The 20,501-nt window shown below is 46.4% G+C and overlaps 1 protein-coding gene across 1 annotated transcript in view; it reads right to left on the bottom strand.

Annotated features, from left to right (window-relative positions):
- LOC126195111 (ATP-binding cassette sub-family G member 1) overlaps nucleotides 1–20,501 on the bottom strand; it is a 495,613-nt gene that overhangs the window by 42,288 nt on the left and 432,824 nt on the right. The window contains exons 4-5 of the mRNA XM_049933581.1: nucleotides 14,937–15,082; nucleotides 3,068–3,306 (exon numbers count right to left, since the gene is read on the bottom strand). Coding sequence (XP_049789538.1) covers nucleotides 3,068–3,306; nucleotides 14,937–15,082 — 385 coding nt within the window. The remainder of the gene's footprint in view (nucleotides 1–3,067; nucleotides 3,307–14,936; nucleotides 15,083–20,501) is intronic.

Below are 20,501 nucleotides of genomic sequence, written 5' to 3'. Positions count from 1 at the left end.
GGTTTCTGTTTGTATGTGAGTGATTGACGGAGATATGTATAGTGTAGACCTGGCGAGCTGCCGATTCCAGAGAGCATTCGCCCATGACACAGAGGTTCCATCGCTGGCTTCATGGTGTGGGAGACCATCAGTTACCACATGGGGTTACATTTGGTGTTTCTGCAGAGTAAAGTAACCAGTGCTTGCTTCATTGCTCAGATTGCTAAACCTGTGCTACTTCCATGTTTTCGCTAGGAAGGTGATGTGCTTTTCCAACAGGACAACACATGGCCACATGCAGCTGCTGTGATGCTATGTGATGTACAACAATTGGCCAGCCAGATCACCACATGTCGGACATGATGAAGTGGGAACCTTCTCGTTCTCCAGGGCCAGCAAGGACCGTTGCTGAATAGCAGCTGAAGGTACAAGATGCTAAGTGCAGTCCATCACAGGATTCCATTCGGCACCCTTCTATTTGTAATCGCTTGCATGCAAAAATACAGATGTGCTGTTGGGCATCCTTTACTGTGACATGAAAGCTTTATTTGGTCTGAATTCGTTACCATATACTCCGACAATGATGCCTTGCCTGTCAACTCACTTGTCAATAAAAATGACGCTTTTCCATAAGGGTCTTATCCCTCTGGCAGCATACTAATTCAGGAAGTCACCCAATTATTAAAACTCGTGCTTGATTTCAGACATAAATGAGAGAAACTGCTACTCTCAGCTCTACATTCACAGATACTCAACCTTATACCACCTGTTATCTGACTTACATGTAGGTTTCAAACCTCTACACGGCAGAAGTAAGCATATATACGGTCCATATCTACAGGGTGGTCCATTGATCGTGACTGGGCCAAATATCTCACGAAATAAGCGTCAAACGAAAAAACTACAAACAACGAAACTTGGCTAGCTTGAAGGGGGAAACCAGCTGGCGCTATGGTTGGCCCGCTAGATGGCGCTGCCGTAGTTCAAACGGATATCAACTGCGTTTTTTTCAATAGGAACCCCTATTTTTTATTACATATTCGTGTAGTACGTAAAGAAATATGAATGTTTTAGTTGGACCACTTTTTTCGCCTTGAGATAGATGGCGCTGTAATAGTCACAAACATATGGCTCACAATTTTAGACCAACAGTTGGTAACAGGTAGGTTTTTTAAATTAAAATACATAACGTAGGTACGTTTGAACATTTTGTTTCGGTTGTTCGAATGTGATACACTTACCTTTGTGAACTTATTTCTGAGAACGCATGCTGTTACAGCGTGATTACCATTAAATATCACATTTATGCAATAAATGCTCAAAATGATCTCCGTCAACCTCAATGCATTTGGCAATACGTGTAACGACATTCTTCTCAACAGCGCGTAGTTCGCCTTCCGTAATATTCGCACATGCATTCACAATGGGTTCCCGGGTTCGATTCCCGGCGGGGTCAGGGATTTTCTCTGCCTCGTGATGGCTGGGTGTTGTGTGATGTCCTTAGGTTAGTTAGGTTTAAGTAGTTCTAAGTTCTAGGGGACTGATGACCATAGATGTTAAGTCCCATAGTGCTCAGAGCCATTTTTCACAATGCGCTGACGCATGTTGTCAGGCGTTGTCGGTGGATCACGATGGCAAATATCCTTCAACTTTCCCCACAGAAAGAAATCGGGGACGTCAGGTCCGGTGAACTTACGGGCCATGGTATGGTGCTTCGACGACGAATCCACCTGTCATGAAATATGCTATTCAATACCGCTTCAACCGCACGCGAGCTGTGTGCCGGACATCCATCATGTTGGAAGTACATCGCCATTCTGTCATGCAGTGCAACATCTTGTAGTAACATCGGTAGAACATTACGTAGGAAATCAGCATACACTACACCATTTAGATTGCCATCGATAAAATGGGGGCCAATTATCCTTCCTCCCACAATGCCGCACCATACATTAACCCGCCGAGGTCGCTGATGTTCCAGTTGTCGTAGCCGTCGTGGATTTTCCGTTTCCTAATAGTGCATGTTATGCCGTTTTACGTTACCACTGTTAGTGAATGACGCTTCGTCGCTAGGTAGAAGGCGTGCTAAAAATCTGTCATCGTCCCGTAATTTTTCTTTAGCCTAGTGGCAGAACTGTACACGATGTTCAAAGTCGTCGCCATGCAGTTCCTGGTGCATAGAAATATGGTACGGGTGCAATCGATGTTGATGTAGCATTCTCAACAACGACGTTTTTGAGATTCCCGATTCTCGCACAATTTGTGTGCTACTGATGCGCAGATTAGCCGCGACAGCAGCTAAAACACCTGCTTGGGAATCATCATTTGCTGCAGGTCGTGGTTGGATTTTCACATGTGGCTGAACACTTCCTGTTTCCTTAAATAACGTAACTATCCGGCGAACGGTCCGGACACTTGGATGATGTCGTCCAGGATACCGAGCAGCATACATAGCACACGCCCGTTGGACATTTTGATCAGAGTAGTCATACATCAACACGATATCGACCTCTTCCGCAACTGGTAAACCGTCCATTTCAACACGGGTAATGTATCACGAAGACAATACCGCCCGCATTGGCAGAATTTTACGTGATACCACGTACCTGTACGTTTGTGACTATTACACCGCCATCTGTCACAAAGAGAAAAAAGTGGTCCGAATAAAACATTCATATTTCTTCACGTACTAGACGAATATGTAATAAAAAATGGGGGTTCCTATTTAAAAATAGCGCTGTTGATATCCGTTTGACCTATGGCAGCGCCATCTACCGGGCCAACCATAGCGCCATCTGGTTTCCCCCTTCAAGCTAGACGAGTTTCGTTCTTTGTAGTTTTTTCCGTTTGATGCTCATTTCGTGAGATATTTGGCCTCGTCACTATCAATGGACCACCCTGTATTTATATTGTAAGACTATTGCAGTTAGATGAAACGCGTTTGGGTAACAACCATGCTAAAAACGCAGTTCAGAAAGACCAGTAAAAGTTATTTTTATATCAACAACATTCAAGCAGCAACTGAGGACAAATGGCTGTAAATATTGAAGCGCTGCTTTTTTTACTATTGTTGTGGTTTTCAACTTACTGTAGTCAGCGGGGTTGTGGTACTGGGGGCACTCGAGCCCCACGGAGCTGAGGTAGGGTACGACGTTGAGGCTGGAGCCCTGGTAGACGCAGTGGCCCTGCGCCAGCACGTACACGTGGTCCAGCATGTGGAAGATGGTCGCGCTGGGCTGGTGGATGGTGCAGACGACGGTGCGGCCGCCCCGTGCCAGGGACTTGAGCATCGAGACGCACTGCAGCGACGATAGGCTGTCCAGGCCCCTGAAACGCCCAGCCGCAACGTAGCGAATTATACAGCAGCACGCAGGAAACCAGGGACAAATCTCAGAACTTCTGTTTGAGACTTACCAAATGGCTCTGAGCACTATGGGACTTAACTGCTGTGGTCATCAGTCCCCTAGAACTTAGAACTACTTAAACCCAACTAACCTAAGGACATCACACACATCAATGCCCGAGGCAGGTTCCGAACCTGCGACCGTAGCGGTCCCGCGGTTCCAGACTGTAGCTCCTAGAACATGTCCGAAAGAACAAATGCCATCTTAGTATATATATAGTTAAGGCTCACCGGCCACTTGACCATCTTCTTCTTCTGTGCGAATGCACAAACAGTGCCCGAACTCTTACGGGAATCGGCAAAGCGCCGCGAGTAACTAGTATAATGGGCGGGGGCACTACGAATGTAGTGCGGGATAATACGTTGAGAATGTGGGTTTCGCGGGAGGCGTGCCAGAGATAAATCCCTGCAGTCGCACTATCCTCCGTGTCCTCGGTGGCTCAGATGGATCAGTCGGCTCGCAGCCGTGCTAGCGTGCGGAGCTGCTCCGCGCGCCGTCCGACGCTCCGCTCTCGGCGGTGTTTACTTCCGCGTCGCGGTGTTTGTGTCTATTGAGTCCAGTACTAACGTACACCATGGCGCACTCGTACCGCCGTGCAACGATCAAAGTAACGTTTCAGGCCGAACATCTACGACCCAGAGCTTTCGAAGTCGAACAGTTCATACGCGAGGATCTACGTTTGAACCCCCAGGACGTCATCGGCATACATTTTTCCATCACTGGAAGTGTTGTCTACATCAAGATGTCGACGGAGGAAATTTGCAATGACATAATTCACCGTCATGCCAACGGACTGAAATTTAAACACTCTGATGGATATATGGGTGCTGTGACAGTCGCCCATGCTGGATTCGGTCTCCGGACATTGCGGGTGTTTGAGCTCCCGTTCGAGGTGCCTCAGGATGTGGTCATTGCCGCTTTCCAACCATATGGTACCGTCTTGGGTCACATCGCGGAGAAGTGGCAAACATTTACGACCTACCCCGTATTAAATGGCGTCCGGCAAATAAAAATTGAGCTGACGAAACATGTCCCATCGTACCTGCTGATTGGCGGTGTGAGGGCCATCGTCATGTATGATGGACAGCCACGAACGTGCGCAGGATGTGGCCAGGAGGGACATGTACGTTCCGAATGCTTACACCGCCGTTTAATTCAGACGCCGTTACGTGAAGAGACCCAGGCTTCGACGGTCACGCCCTTACCCATCACCTACGCCAAGGTTGCACAGGACCCCGTCGTACCAATCTCGATTGCGCCAGCAGCATCGTCAACGCCACCCGCCGCAGCACAACGCGCCGACGACACAAGCACGGTGTTGCCTCCAGTGCTCGTTTGCAGACCGAAACCGATGTTCCTGTTGGAACCATGGACGTCGACCTCGGTGTCGTGCCAACGTCTGCCTTTGTCCAGACGGGTTCGGCGTCAGACGACGGGCGACCACATTCTGATTCAGAAGGCCACATCAGAAAACAGCGGTCTCCTCGCAAACACAGGAAACGACGACGGACGCCTTCCGATGACGCCCTTTCTCAGACGGCCCCACGAGATGTCGACCTGATGTCTGACGGTGATCTCCCACATTGCGTCCAGTCACGCGATGTGGCAGCAACAGGCGCCCCTCCTGTGACGCCTACTCTCCCAGCCAGGGACGTGTCCTCGCCGTTGTCAACGAATGATGACGGCGGTCCCCCTGCCACTCATGTTGCGGAATCCACAACACCCGTTCCGGAAGTACGTGACCGTCACATGTCCACGTCGTCAGCTTCCTGGGCCGATGACGTTGAAGAAGAAGTGGAACAGACTGCCAGCGTGTCTGCACAGGAGTCCACCTCGGCGACACTGGGGCTGGCGCCCCGCCAGTAATTATCACCACGGCGAGACCACCGGCGGGTCTCCACCTGCCGACTACTTCTACCGCACGTTCTGCAAATACTGAGGATGGCCGTACCCAGCAATATCGTATCGCCACGATAAATCTTGCCTCCATTCGTGCCCCCCATAAACTGGCCATGTTCAGAGACACTATTTACTCTGCGGATGTGGATATAGCACTCTTACAAGAGGTGTTTGTGGCTGACTTCCTAGTTCCCACCGGTTACAACGCCCATGTTTCCCCCGCATCCGATACCGGTAGCGGCGTCGCCATCCTGCTACGCGACGGACTCCCTGCAGAGGACGTCATCTACCTCCCCACTGCGCGAGGTATGGACCTCACACTGTTCGGCGTGCGTATTATTAATATCTACGCTCCGTCCGGCACTGGCCGCCGTCATGACCGACAAACTTTTTTTGCCGAAAGCGTCACACCCCTCTTCACCGGTCCGCAGGACGATTTGGTACTCGGTGGGGATTTTAACTCGACACAAGAGCCCGCGGACCAACTCCCGCGACATTCCCCTTGTGCATCTCTCTCAGTGGTCAGCGACAGTCTCCGACTTGTTGACACATGGAAGAAGCTCCGCGGAATTCAACCGGGATATACATTCTACACCTCTCACTCGTCAAGCCGCATAGATCGCATCTACGTTACCCGCTCCCTTGCTGATGGCACACGTCATGCGGAAGTCTGGCCCTTGGCCTTTTCAGACCATGATGCGTATCTCTGTGACGTCACTCTCGCCCGACAGCAAGTGTGGCATAGTCGTGGTCTGTGGAAACTCAACGTCGCTCACCTGACCTCCTCAGACTGTCGCCGTATGGTCGAAGAAGCGTGGGCACGCTGCCACCATCGTCGAGAAGCCTATGACTCCACCTTATCATGGTGGCTCTCCTGTGCAAAGCCGACCCTCAGGAAGACTCTGATGAGTTATGGGAAGGAATTAAAGGCGTGGCAAACTAATACCCTGCACTTCTACTACACCATTCTATGTGACTGTACAACGATGCCTTTCTCGCCAGCCCGGCAGTCGATGGTCCATCGCACGAAGACGCAGATCTCCTTGATCATGCGGCGTAACTTGGAAGGCACTGTAGTCCGTTCTCGAGCTTCTAACCGAATCCCTCAAGAACGTCCGTCGATGTACCACCTCCTTCAGGAAAGACAACGACGACGACGAGCTCTGATCCAAGTCCTCACTGATGTGGAAGGGTGCCGGCACGACACTCAACAAAGCATCGGTCGTGCTCTCCATGCTCATTTTGCCGGGCTATACACAGCCGTACCGCATTCTGCAGCACTGATCACAGAAGTCGCTCAGCTTACTACGAACACTCTTCCGGAGGATGCAGTGCATGACCTCCAAGACGACGTCACCACAGATGAAGTGGTAGACGCTATCAAGGCGGGTTCCGATAACAGATCTCCTGGACCTGACGGTATACCCATCGAATTTTATAAAAGTTTTCACTATTTGTTGGCTTCCACGTGGACGGCAATCGCACAAGAGCTGATGTCACCGATGACAGTGGTCCCGAGCGCCTTTCTAGAAGGAATTATTATCCCCGTACATAAACCGCGCGGGTTATCGAGGGTCCAGGACTATCGACCAATTACTTTGCTCAACAGCGACATGAAAATATTCACACGGCTACTGGCATCGCGACTCAAGAAGGTCGCACGTTACGTCACATCCTGCGACCAGACTTCCCTAGGAGGCGACAACAACATCCGTACGGCCCTTTGCCGTTACAGAGACATGATAGCATTAGCGCATCATCAGCGTCTCCCTGGCGCCTTGGCTTCACTGGACTTTAGCCAGGCTTTCGACCGTGTTGACCACTTCTATTTACGGACAGTTCTTCAGCATATGGGTTTTCCTGGCGGTATTGTCACAGCGGTTATGCGCCTGTTGAGTAGTGCAACCTCTAAAATCATGTACAATGGTCGTCTTGCACCGTCCCTGGTCATCGCACGATCTGTACGACAAGGATGCCCTCTTTCCACGATTTTGTATGCTTTCGCCTTGGAACCCCTGCTCCAGGGCATGCGCCAACGTTTGGAAGGAATGGCTGTGCAAGGCCACCGTTTTTGTTGTACAGCCTACGCAGACGACATAGTACTATATCTGCGCAGTGAAAATGAAGTACGAGCTGCACTGACATGGGTGGCGACTTACGGCGAAGCGTCGGGGAGCTGCCTCAACGTGTCAAAATCCAAGGTCCTGCTCATTGGTGAGGGCTTGCCGGAGAGATGCGCTGCCCCCCTTAGTGTCGCCGCCACCATACGGTGTCTTGGACTTGATTTCACAGCAGACCTGCGCCGCTCAGCGACTATCAATGGTAGACGCTTGCTACAGACAATCAGAGCAAATCTCGCAGATCACCGGCTACGAGTTCTCGACGTTATCCAACGCGCGCAATACGCGAACATGTATCATGCTTCCCGTATACCACACGTGGCTCAAGTACTACCAGTCCCAAATCTCCTGGCGCGACGACTGTTGATGGCTTTCGGCTCCTTCGTCAGCTCGGGGATGTTATTCAAGGTACAGTATGAATCCCTTGCACTGCCACGAGATCGTGGCGGGGTGGGACTCATCCACGTGCCGACTCGTGTCAAGGCACTATACGTCAGTTCCCAACTAAAACTTTGGCATCGCTGCCCGCAGAGCCTTACTAGCCTCCTGCTTCAAAACTTTGCACCGGCCTCCTTGTCCGCCCCAGTACTGGTATCGACCATTCCAACCCCCTTTTATTACATCCAACGATTTTTCCTGGAGTTCAGTTATATCTACCGGTCCTTACCACTTACCCGTTTGTACCTCACGAAAACAGTCTCCGAATTGTTACAACAGTGCCGCCCGTCCAACCCCATCGAACGTAAGTATCCACAGTACGTGTGGCGACACATATGGAAGGCGATCCATGCGCATTTTCTCGAATCAGACGTTCAATCAGCGTGGTACATCACCGTGAATGGCAAACAAGTTAACCGAGATCGTCTGCACCGCATCCATCTCGCCGATTCATCCCTCTGCACCCACTGTGTAGTGGATGACACGGATGTCCACCGGTTCCACTGTGGCACAGCGCTAGACGTCTGGACACTTGCGCGGCGAATTTTGGCGTTTCTTACTCGCCAGACACCGGCTCAGATCGACGTCCACATGCTTTTGTACCCCGATAAGACTTTCTACCCCTCCGCCAAAACTAACTCTGTGAATTGGATCTGTGGCCACACGACCCGCTATCTTTTTACTTCTGGCGACGAGTCTACGCTAGGATATTGGACTTATCTCAACGAACGACACTGCGCCCTGATACGCAACCCAAGCTATAAACAATATTTTTCCAATTTCTTACGGAGCACTTTCGATGACCCACCTAGTAGCTAGAACGTCCAAGCCCTGAGAAGCTGAAAACTGTATAAACCGAACCGAACTGAATAGATCTGCTACCCAGAACCCACGCCTACGCCATAAGAAGACACGTTTGGACGAGCTGGCATGCTGTAGGCGGATACACTTCAGGAGCTCCTGTAAGAACTGGACTTTAACTACAAGTCGCACGACGACTTGAAAAGCTTTTCCTTATTTATTCCTCATAATTTGTTCTTAAAGGAAAAGGAAATTTGATTTTGGCTTTGAGAAACTTTTTTTTTGTTCCAAAAGATTGCTTCTTCGCCAACAAGACGAAGGAGACTCATTTTTGTTTACTGGAAGGGGAAACCAGTATAATTGGAGTCTTTGTTTTCTTTTGAAAAAAAATTTCCTTATTTATTCCTCACAATTTGTTCTTAAAGGAAAAAGAAATTTGAGTTTGGCTTTGAAAAAAAAAATTTTTTTGTTCCAAACAAAAGATTGCTTCTTCGTCAACAAGACGAAGGAGACTCATTTTTGTTTACTGGAAGGAGAAACCAGTATAATTAAAAAAAATAAAAAAGTATTCCCTTGAGTGACAATTTTAATTTTTTTATTTTCAGTTTATGTGAAAAAAAAGAAAAAAGAAAGTCTTGCCTCGAGTGAAAAGTTTACTTTCTTTATTTTCGCAAAGTTATGGTCTGTCCGTTCGCTCATTGAAAAAAAAATATGGATAGAGCGTCTGCCATGTAAGCAGGAGATCCCGGGTTCGAGTCCCGATCGGGACACACATTTTCATCTGTCGCCGTTAACGTATTTCAACGCCTGTAAGTAGCTTAGGGTGTTCATTTCATTGTAATTTCATTCTAACAAGCTGCATGGTCAACGATGGTATCTGTTCTTTCGGACATATCCGAAAGAACAGATACCATCTTAGTATATACCAACTCTCTTTGCTTCCCCTTTCGCTGTACTCTTCCGTGTACATCTGGGCCTGCCTCTTTTCCTTGTTCCGTGGGGACTCAGATCCAGTACCTTCTTCACGATTGCTGTGTGTGACTTTCTCAATGTGTACCGTACCCATCTTCACCTTCTCTCACCTCTCTGGTCTTCTATAAGTATATGGATTATTTTCCTACAGAGCTCTTCACTACTTGTCTTTCTGGTCACCAGATTTTCATGACGCGCGGGAAACGCCCATTTACGAAGCTCTGTAACTGTCAAATTATCATCCTGTCTACTTTCCAACTTTCACTGCTATATAGGACAGCGTCTACATTTGTATTAAAAATGCGGTTTTATGCATGTGATATTTCTGTTTCGCCATATTTTGATACAATTATATGAAGACAGCATTTGTCTTCTTTATCCGGTTCTTCATATTTGCTGCAGTTCCACCATCATCTTTTACCACATTACGCAGATGTAAGAATGAACTGATAATCTCCGTTTGCTGCCACATTATGAACCAAGGCACTTCAATGTTCCCAGAAGTTATTCTCATTTTCCTTGTTTTACCCATATTTACCTTGAGGCCAGCAATCTCTGCTTCATTGTTCAGTGAGTTTAATTTAGCTTTCATCAGCCTTTGAGATGATAATGGTATGTCGTGTGCGAAATCCATAAGCTCCAGACGTTCATGGTTTCTCCAATGGATTTCTCCATTGCTGTCTGCTGTTACTCTTCTCTTAACTGGACCAAGGAAAGTAGAAAAAGCGCTAGTGATATAACACATCCTTGCTGGACTTCAGGTGTTAGCTCTGTTGGCTCTGTGAGATTCACCTTGTGGAGGACACAACATTTGTAATCATCATACAGATCTTTGATGATGTTTGGAATCTACTGTGCTATACCATACGTTCACAACACCTGCCACAGCACTTTACGTTCACAGAATCGAAGGTCTTTTCAAAATCAATGAATTCTAGGTACTTTGTTGCGTGGAGTTCTTTACTTTTTCCTAATACGATGCTAGGAATATTAATAAGATCAGCACAACTGTGTCGTGCCCGAAAAGCGGGCTAATTTTTTACGCAGTCGGTTGGGGTTTCTCTTTGAGCCAAATATGTTACAGCAAGAGGTGAAGCATTTTAACACTAGTTTCGATGTCGACTTTTAAGAGCTTCGAAGCTATGCTATCTAGGCCTGGAGCCTTTGCATGTTTTAGGCTTCTCAAAGCAATCCTAATTTCGTTCATTGTGTAACACTGCAGATTTACATCTTGGTCCGTTTCGACTTCCTATAGAACATCTCTCTCCTGTTCCTCTTGATTGTCTTCATAATATACCAGCCCCTTGAGATGCTTGTCTCATCTTTGCAGCAGAGGCTACTGGGTCGTTATCATCACCCCAGCCTTGTTCTTGATTGGTCCTTGATGTTTAAAGTTCGTCATTGGCAGCCGTTTAGTGACATTCTAGAGCTGTAGAGCTCCTTTACATTCCCCCGTCTTGCCGCCTCTTCTGCTAACTGTGTATGCTGACCTAGCTATTTTGTTTTATCTCGCATTATCCCTATTTTCGCCTCCGTGGAGTCTTTATGCACTTCAGTCTTCAGTGCTCTTGGATTACAAAGATTAACTTTTATTTTAGTTCTTTCCTGCAGTTAATTTCATTGCAGGTGTCGCCGGAGATCCGTTCTATCCTTCGACGTGTCTTAAATCATACGGTGTTTCCTCCAGAGTCTAGATAACTGTCTCTAAGAGTGGTGTCGTCCGAAGAGCGGGTTGCCATAGCAAGGTTGGCACCTCGCAATGAAACTGGAGAGAAGTACAGTCGCTGCATGCCGCAACGACGTATGAGAAACGCCAGCTTAACCACGCTTGCTAGAGCTTCGCTACGCCGCCACAATCGATTGTCTCCTTACAACTCAGGTAGCAGTCTACGATGAAGTTGACAGCATTGCCTCAGCCCAGCAGTGTACTAAATGTCTTAGGAAGACTCCTGTGTGAACATAATGTGAATATTACGTCAGCCACTCTTCAAGTGAAGAGTCTTGTAAATTTGTCTCTATCGAATATACTTTAAAATTTAGAGACAGTCGTAAATACTCAGAGCATTCCCGTGGAAAATGATTATACAAAGTTAAGTAAATCTTCATATTTACATTGTAATAAAGTGAACTACTTTACATGTTATAGTTCTACTCTCTCTCTTTCCGCAACAAAACAAAGAACCCACCGTTGCACCGGCGAGAGTACTTTCGCGTGGCGACAAATAAGGGAAGTGTCAATGTATACCACGCCCTCTGAGCTCAAGCGGTCCAGAGAGGAGGAGGGTGACTGGGACTTAAGGTTCCGTCTACGACTGCTTCATTAAAGAAAAGTACTCCACAATATTGCAGATATTTTTCGAGATTTCCGAGATAAAGTGCTAATTTACAAGGATCACTCATTAAAGAGTAAAATATTTCAATAAAATCAACATTTCTGATGACTGATGTGTTCTCCTTACAAATATTTTATCTTTAGAGATGATTTATAATGCAAAGTAATGGCAAGATTATGTGTAGGACAATAATATTCACGTCTTTCTCGGTAGCGAGCTACTTTTTTCATTAATGCTGACGCTATCGCCGGGCCAAAGACAGGGATGTTACACAAACTGAGAAACCTGGGGTTCTGCGGGATTGCAGTGCTCTTGAAATTAACAGGATAGTAATACAAAGCAGCAAAACTGAATTAAATAGAGAAATCAAAAATGTATTTTGCTTACCAGTGTTATGGAAAGAAATTAAAAATTTGCCCTATAATATTAGTGTAGTATTTCACATTTCTTTACGTACATGTGTACGATGAAGAATGAAACACTGAATTTGCGAACAGCTGTAACTTTTAGTGCACTTTTGTGATCAATACACGACACACACACAAGTTTTAGGGGTTCACGATGTCTCGAAGTGAGGCTTTGAAGGGAGCCGAGCGTATTCATTGAGAAGTGAACAGGATGCTGATCGGAGAATGAGGCGTGGGAACTTCATCGGTTGCTTGGCTCAGCCGCCAGTTAACCCTGTGTGACGACATACCCGATGCCTCATACCGTTAATGCACAGAAGCATTATGAGGGTCAAGGCCTGTGACGTCTAGCGGACCTGCTAACTCTTGTCTGTCGTGTGACGGGAAATGAAATATTAAGGGCATTGACAACAACGGCTGCAAGCTCTTTCCGTAAGCAGATTTGACACTGCGGACTAAATGAGCGACTGTGTTTGGTTTCCGTTGATGGTATGTGTGTAGAGTAGAGGAACTCCGTCGCTGTCGCAACTTGACACATTAGCTGCTGATTTTTGTTGCTGGATCTTCGGCCGACGTTTGTACAAAGATTTTTTTGACGTTCCGAGAGCACGAGTGGCTGGTATCCGCTACCAGCAATGGAGGGCGAATCTTTGACGTATTCCAGCCACTCGTGCTGGCGAAACGTCAGAAAAATCATAAACAAACGTCGTCCGAAGCTCCCAACAGACACTACGTCAAGTGGCCACGAAAGTCTCAACAATTTTAACTTTCGCAAATTATTTTCACTTTGGATGTCACTCTAAGTCAGCTCGGAGAAAAAAGTGATATTAAAATAACATATCTGGGGAATGAGAGTCTAAGCTGAAATTTTTTGCTGAAGATATTAGCCAGTTTTTCTCAGCAGGGTTCGTACGTGTACCATATGAATTATTCACTGGCTGTTTAAATCCTACAGTTTTGTGAGGAGGATTTTTCGTTTTTTTTTTTTACTCGCCGATGATATTGTAATTCTGTCAGACAGGACGGAATGCACAGTGTCTTGAAAGGAGGATATGAGATGAACATCAACAAACGCAAAACGAGGATAATGGAATGTAGTCGAGTTAACTTGGGTGATGCCGAGGGGATTGGATTAGGAAATGAGACACTTAAAGTAGTGAAGGAGTTTTGCTGTTTGGGAAGCAAAATAACTGTTGATGGTCGAAGTAGAGAGGATATAAAATGTAGACTGGCAATGGCAAGGAAAGCGTTTCTGAAGAAGACAAATTTGTTAACATCGAGTATAGATTTAAGAGTCAGGAAGTCGTTTCTGAAAGTATTTGTATGGAGTGCAGCCATGTATGGAAGTGAAACATGGACGATAAGTAGTTTGGAGAAGAAGAGAATAGAAGCTTTCGAAATGTGGTGCTACAGAAGAATCCTGAAGATTAGATGGGTAGATCACTTAACTAATGAGGAGGTATTGAATTGGGGAGAAGAGGAGTTTGTGGCAAAACTTCACTAGAAGAAGGGATCGGTTGGTAGGACATGTTCTGAGGCATCAAGGGATGAGCAATTTAGTATTGGAGGGCAGCGTGGAGGGTAAAAATCGTAGAGGGAGACCAAGAGATGAATACACTAAACAGATTCAGAAGGACGTAGGATGCAGTACGTACTGGGAGATGAAGCAGCTTGCACGGGATAGAGTAGCATGAAGAGCTGCATCAAACCAGTCTCAGGACTGAAGACCACAAGAGCAGCAACGATGTACAGAATCCTAAAAGAGAGCTACCGTGTGGAACAACGAAAAGTTACCATTTTCTTTTCTTGTGCTACTATCAAAAAAATGGTTCAAATGGCTCTGAGCACTATGGGACTCAACTGCTGAGGTCATTAGTCCCCTAGAACTTAGAACTAGTTAAACCCAACTAACCTAAGGACATCACACACATCCATGCCCGAGGCAGGATTCGAACCTGCGACCGTAGCGGTCTCGCGGTTCCAGACTGCAGCGCTAGAACCGCGCGGCCACTTCGGCCGGCTGTGCTACTATCAGGTGTGAAGTAGTTTAAAACGGATGAAACACCACGGTAGATGAGAGGAGAGTGCCTATGTTTGGAAACTGGATTGATGGTGCAACAGAGAATTTGTCACGGTGCCCTTATCGTTTGAAGTGTGCTTTTCAAAATACCCGAATAACCATCAACGAATACTGACAATTTTTCTACACTTAGTCATTCGTCTATGGATGCTTCTGTCTACAGCCTAAAGGTGCTTTGGTCTAATTCAGCTGAGACACCCGGATTTTAAGGTTATTGGGGTTATCAGGAGTTTGCAACCTGTGCCCTCCTCTGGGTTAAATGGGCAGAGAACACGACTTTTTGCGCTGTCCTCTACATATTGGCTTTTTGGGTTAAAAAGGTGGCGCAAAAGAGCGAAATACGCGTTTCTGGGTAATCAAGAATTTGTACAACTGCGAGAACAACCGCTGCTAACAAGCGATTAACATCCTTTGCTCCTGGGTTTGTCTGCGGCTTTTGAAGATATAGGCGACTTTATTCTACTAGAAGCAAGTACGGGAGTGCCATAGGGCGGAATACTTACGTGGTGGGTTCATCGAGGAAGAGAACAGGAGGGTTGTCGATCAGCTCGAGCGCGATCGAGAGCCGCTTCTTCTGGCCGCCCGACAGCTTTTCGCAGCGAGTCTTGAGGCACGCTGAGAGACTCAACGTCTCCAGGATGTCGTCAATCTGCAAGGCAGGAAAATGACTTCGTTACAGCTTCTGCTGGGAATCGACATGAATAGTGAGACACAAAGGAATTCATGACACTTGTTGCCAGTGGACACCGATCAAGAACAACGGGGAAAGCTGTAAATTTGTGCCGGACCGGGACTCGAACCAGGGTCTTCTGCTTACGTGGCAGGTGAGCTCACCGCTGCGCCATCTGGACACAGAGCTCATCGCAACTGCAGGGACTACCCTAGCACGCTTTGCATCAGACCCAAACCCTCCTGCTACACAATACTGATTTAGTACCCCTGCCCATTAGCCTCCTTACTCGCGGCATCTCGCCTGTTGCCATAACAGTTAAGGCTTGGTGTGCATCTCCATTGAAGAGACCATTAGCCATCATCGCCTTAATTATATATGTGGTGTCACCATTTTCATCTGCAGCCATTTTCAATCAAGACGCAAAGGTATTTGGGTCTGACAAGAGGCTTGCTAGGGTAGACCATGCAGTTGTGGTGACGACTGTGTCCAGATGGCATGGTAGTCAGCGCATCTGACCAGTTACCAGGAGACCGACACAAACTTTAACTTGTCCCATTATTTTAAATAAATGTCCATTGGCAGCCAATGTATTTCATACCTTAGTGTCTCGATTCATAGTGGCTGCAGGATCAAAACTGTGTCTGTTCTTTCGGACATGTCCGAAAGAACAGACTGTATGTACAGGGTGTAAATTTCAAGTTGACAAACCAGAATAACTCGAAAGATAAGATTTACACGAAAAAATGTTTAGAACCCAAAGTTGATTATTTTCGAGGGGGACATCTGCTGGTGCTAAAATTAGTCCGCCACCCCAGCCCCCTGGGAGTGGGGCGGGAGGCTACTTTAAAATTTCAAATGAGAACCCCCATTTTTTATTGCAGAATCCGATTCTACATAAAAAACTTTTGTTCTGATTCTTGGTAGTTGGCGCTGTAATTCAAGAAAATCCATGTTCTCATTTTTGCGTGGAAAATGGTTACGGATAAATAAAAAATACTTATTTATTTCGTAAATTTTGATTCGCTGAAACTAAAACTCTCCCTCTCTCCGCATATGGTGGGGTTTGAGAGAGGGGTATTAGAGTTTTAAAAAAGTTGATCACGAAACAAACAAAACTTATCCGAATCTGCGGAAAAATTAATATTTGGGTCAACATTTGTAAAACACCAATTCCTCTCTCTCAAACCCCACCCTATGGGGAGAGACGGAAAGTTTTAGTTTTAGCGAATCAACATTTGCGAAGTAAATAAGTATTTTGTTAATTATCCGTAACCATTTTCCACGCAAAAATGAGAACATGGATTTTCTTGAATTACAGCGCCAACTACCAAAAACCAAATCAAATGTTTAAGACAAAAATGTACGTAGTTTTTTATGTAGAATCTGATTCTGCAATAAAAAATGGGGGTTCCCATTTGCAATTTTAAAGTGGCCTCCCGTCCCACCCCTAGGGGCCTGGGGTGGTGGGCTAATTTTAGCACCAGCAGATGTCCCCCTCGAAAATATGCAGCTTTCGATTCTACACATTTTTTCGTGTGAAGCTTATTTTTCGAGTTATTCTGGTTTGTCAACTTAAAATTTACACCGTGTATATTGGGTTAAGGGTCCATTCGTGTCAGGAAATCAGTATTTTAGACGTGACCATTCACTGGTTGTAATATTCCTGGTAATCATTGACACTTCAAGGATGAACCACCTAGAGGTGCATCGTCAGTTAATAGTGATAAGCGATTGTAATACATTCTCTGCACATGAATGAGATTTTCACTCTGGGGGGAAGTGCTCTACCAACTGAGCTACCCACGCACGACTCACACCCCGTCCTCACAGCTTTACTTCCGCCAGTACCTCGTCTCCTACCTTCCAGACTTTACAGAAGCTCTCCTGCGAACCTTGCAGGACTAGCGCTCCTGGAAAAAAGGAGGTAGGGGACGAGGTACTGGCGGAAGTAAAGCTGTGAGGATGAGGCGTGAGTCGTGCTTGGGTAGCTCAGTTGGTAGAGCACTTGCTCACGAAAGGCAAAGGTCCCGAGTTCGAGTCTCGGTCCGGCACACAGTTTTAATCTGCCAGAAAGTTTCATTCTCAGCACATGTTTGAACCATTTGCACTGTCCTGTCACATTAATGTGATTACGGCCTATGTTCGACGTCAGTGTGCGATAACCACTCACTGTCGGCACGTGGCAGAACTAGCAGCGGAGGATATATAAAGCGTGATGAGGGGACATGAGAAACAGTTCGGTCGTTGTCATAATGCGAAAACGTCGCGATTTATCTGATGTCAAAAGGGCATGATCATTGGCTTTCTGGCCAAGGGTAGATGCATTTCCGAAACGGCTAACTTTGTGAAACGTTCGCGAGTCTCTGTGGTTAAAGAATACTGTGCATGGGAAACTGGAGCTGTCCTAAACCGGTTTTGGGCCAATCTTGTTGCACCACAGAGCGCAGATGACAGAGGTGAACGACGGTTGCAGAGATGTGTGCTGGGAAATAGACGTGCAACTGTTGAGCAACTACCAGCCCAGATGAACCAAGGGCTACCAACAGTGTAACGTTGCTGCATATGGGCCTCCACAGAAGATGCACTCACGTTGACTGCTGTTCATCAGCGACGAAGGCAGGAATTTGCACGCCAATAACACAACTGGACGTCCACTGAATTGGAATGTACGAGGAATTTCCTATGCGACTCTGTCATTCTGCAAGGCACAATGGATCAATACAAATATGCAACCATCTTTGTGGACCACGTCCACCTCGACATCCAGATTCTATTTCATCGCCACGATGGCATCTACCATCAGGACAATGCAATATGTCAAACAGCTTGCAGTATACGCGCATGGTTCGGGGACCACCAGGATGGGTTTACCCTACTTCCCTGGCCACCAAACTTCCCGGATTTAAACTCAACCGAGAATCTGTGGGACCACCTCGATCGGCTGTTCGCGTCATGGATTCTCAACCGAGAAACCCGATGCAGTTGACTGCGGTACGGGATTCAGCGAAGCTCCAATTTCCTGTTGGTACCTTCCAGAACCTCATCGACTCACTTCCTGCACCTCTCGCAGCGGTTTGCACTGCAAAAGGCGGTTATTCAGGCTTTTGACAGACGGTCACACTAATGTGAATGGACAGTGTATATACATTTCGAACTATGATTTAGTGTTTGGAAATTTTAATGAATGTGTTACCTTCGTCCCCTGAAACATGCCCACTACTGTAACAAATGAAGAAAATGAGGCGGTTGCCTCGCACTAGGGAAGGAGAGACTTAACCTCGGAAAACCGCACTGCTGTTTAATTTTTTTATTTGAAAAAGAAAACATACGTTTTCTCTTTGTGAAATCGCTAAGCTCAATTACTACTGAGAGATGAAGACCTCTTTTTCTTTCTTTAATTGTATCACGAAAAAAGATCCCTGCGTAACGTATTAAGTTAATTTTCGTTTAGGACATCGATAACAACAGTGAGAAATACATTTCTACGCGAAAAAGTTATTAAAAAAAATATTTCTTATTGAAGATGTTTTTATAGAGAAAGTCGCACATACGAAGTCACTTTTCGTCCGGTGTGCTTGTGTGCACGACGCACACGACGAATTTTTGAAATTCTCCTTGTCTGAAGGACTTAACATCGCCCGAAGCTTTGAAATTAACTACGGTGTGACACTGTTGGACATTTTGTCGAGGAAATGAGTATGTGCAGATGCGAAATCATTCCAAGTAAAAAATACATGCTCTCCAATTATTAAGGCGAATTAACTTCATTACTGAAATTGCTGGCTGATGCAAAAATCGTCTTACGTAACTTAAGTGACTCTCAACGTAAAAAGTTCGCAATAGGAACAAGGTTAACCCCATGTAACGAGAAACTACCTCACAGTATGCAACTCACTTTGCTGCACTGTGCGGCGGGTAGCATGCATTTACAGGCTTCGGTTATTACGCTGTGGCTCTGAAACCGTCCGAACTGCTATAAAAAACGTACTGCACCATCCTCGTGACTTGTCCTTGCACAGTATTTATTTTAGCGGGAACCTCTTTTTCAGTACTATTTTGACCGATGTCTCTCTACATGCCTCGAAGGATTACTTAAAGCTTAGACCCGCACACATGGTCACTTTATGGCAAGGCTTGACAGCACAGAAGGTTTCTCGCCGAATTGGCGCTCACATCGTACAATTCATTCGAACATGCAGTTACTAAGAAGGAAAGATGTAATACAAAGCCTTGAAAATTAAAAGTAATAACTGGGAGGGAAGTAAATTTACACTGATGAACAATAAATTCGCTACACAATGTACGGTGAGAATGAAAACAAACCCAAGTAAATATTTTAGAATTAGAATCAAGAATAGCTGCCAACATGAGTAACTTAGAAGTATATACACTGAAGAGCCATAGAAACTGGTGCACTTGCCTAATACTGTGTAGGGCTCCCGCGAGAACGCAGAAGTACCGCAACACGACGTGGCATGGACTCAAATAATTTCTTAAGTAGTACTGGAGGGAAGTGATACCATGAATCCTGCAGGGCTGTTCATAAATCCATAAGAGTACGAGGCAGTGGAGATCTCTTCTGAACAGCACGTTGCAAGGCATCCCTGATATGCTCAATAATGTTCACGTCTGGGGAGTTTGGTGGCCAGCAGAAGTGCTTAAACTCAGAAGAGTGTTCCTGTAGCCACTCTGTAGCAATTCTGGACGTGTGGTGTGTCCCGTCGGAATGCACAATGGACATGAATGGATGCAGGTGATCAGATAGGATGCTTACGTACGTGTCACCTTTCAGAGTCGTATCTAGACGTGTCAGGAGTCCCATATCACTCCAACTGCACACGCCCCACATCATTAAAGAGCCTCCACCAGCTCGAACAGTCCCATGCTGATATGTAGGGTCGTGGATTCATGAGGCTTTTTCCATACCGTACACGTCCTCCGCTCGATAAAATTTGAAACGAGACTTGTCTGACCAGGTAACAAGTTTCCAGTCATCAACAGTTCAATGTCGGTGTTGACGGGCCCAGGCGAGGCGTAAAGCTTTGTGTCGTACAGTCATCATGGGTACACGAGTGGGCCTTCGGCTCCGAAAGCTCATGTCGATGATGTTTCGTTGAAGCTGACACTTGTTGATGGCCTAGCATTGACATCTGCATCAATTTGCGGAAGGGTTGCATTTCTGTCACAAGGGTTACATTTCTGACACGCTGAAAGATTCTCTTCAGTCGTCGTTAGTCCCGTTCTTGAAGGATCTTTTTCCGGCCGCAGCGACGTCGGAGATCTGATGTTTTACCGGGTTCCTGATATGCATGTACACTCATGATGTACGGGAAAATCCCCACTTGATCGCTATCTCGGAGAGGCTGTGTCCCATCCCACGTGCGCCGACTATAAC

The sequence above is a fragment of the Schistocerca nitens genome, chromosome 7, assembly GCF_023898315.1.
Source record: "Schistocerca nitens isolate TAMUIC-IGC-003100 chromosome 7, iqSchNite1.1, whole genome shotgun sequence".
Lineage (NCBI taxonomy): Eukaryota > Metazoa > Arthropoda > Insecta > Orthoptera > Acrididae > Schistocerca > Schistocerca nitens.
Note: the sequence above shows the minus strand (reverse complement) of the source record. Positions and strands in the feature narration are given on the sequence as shown.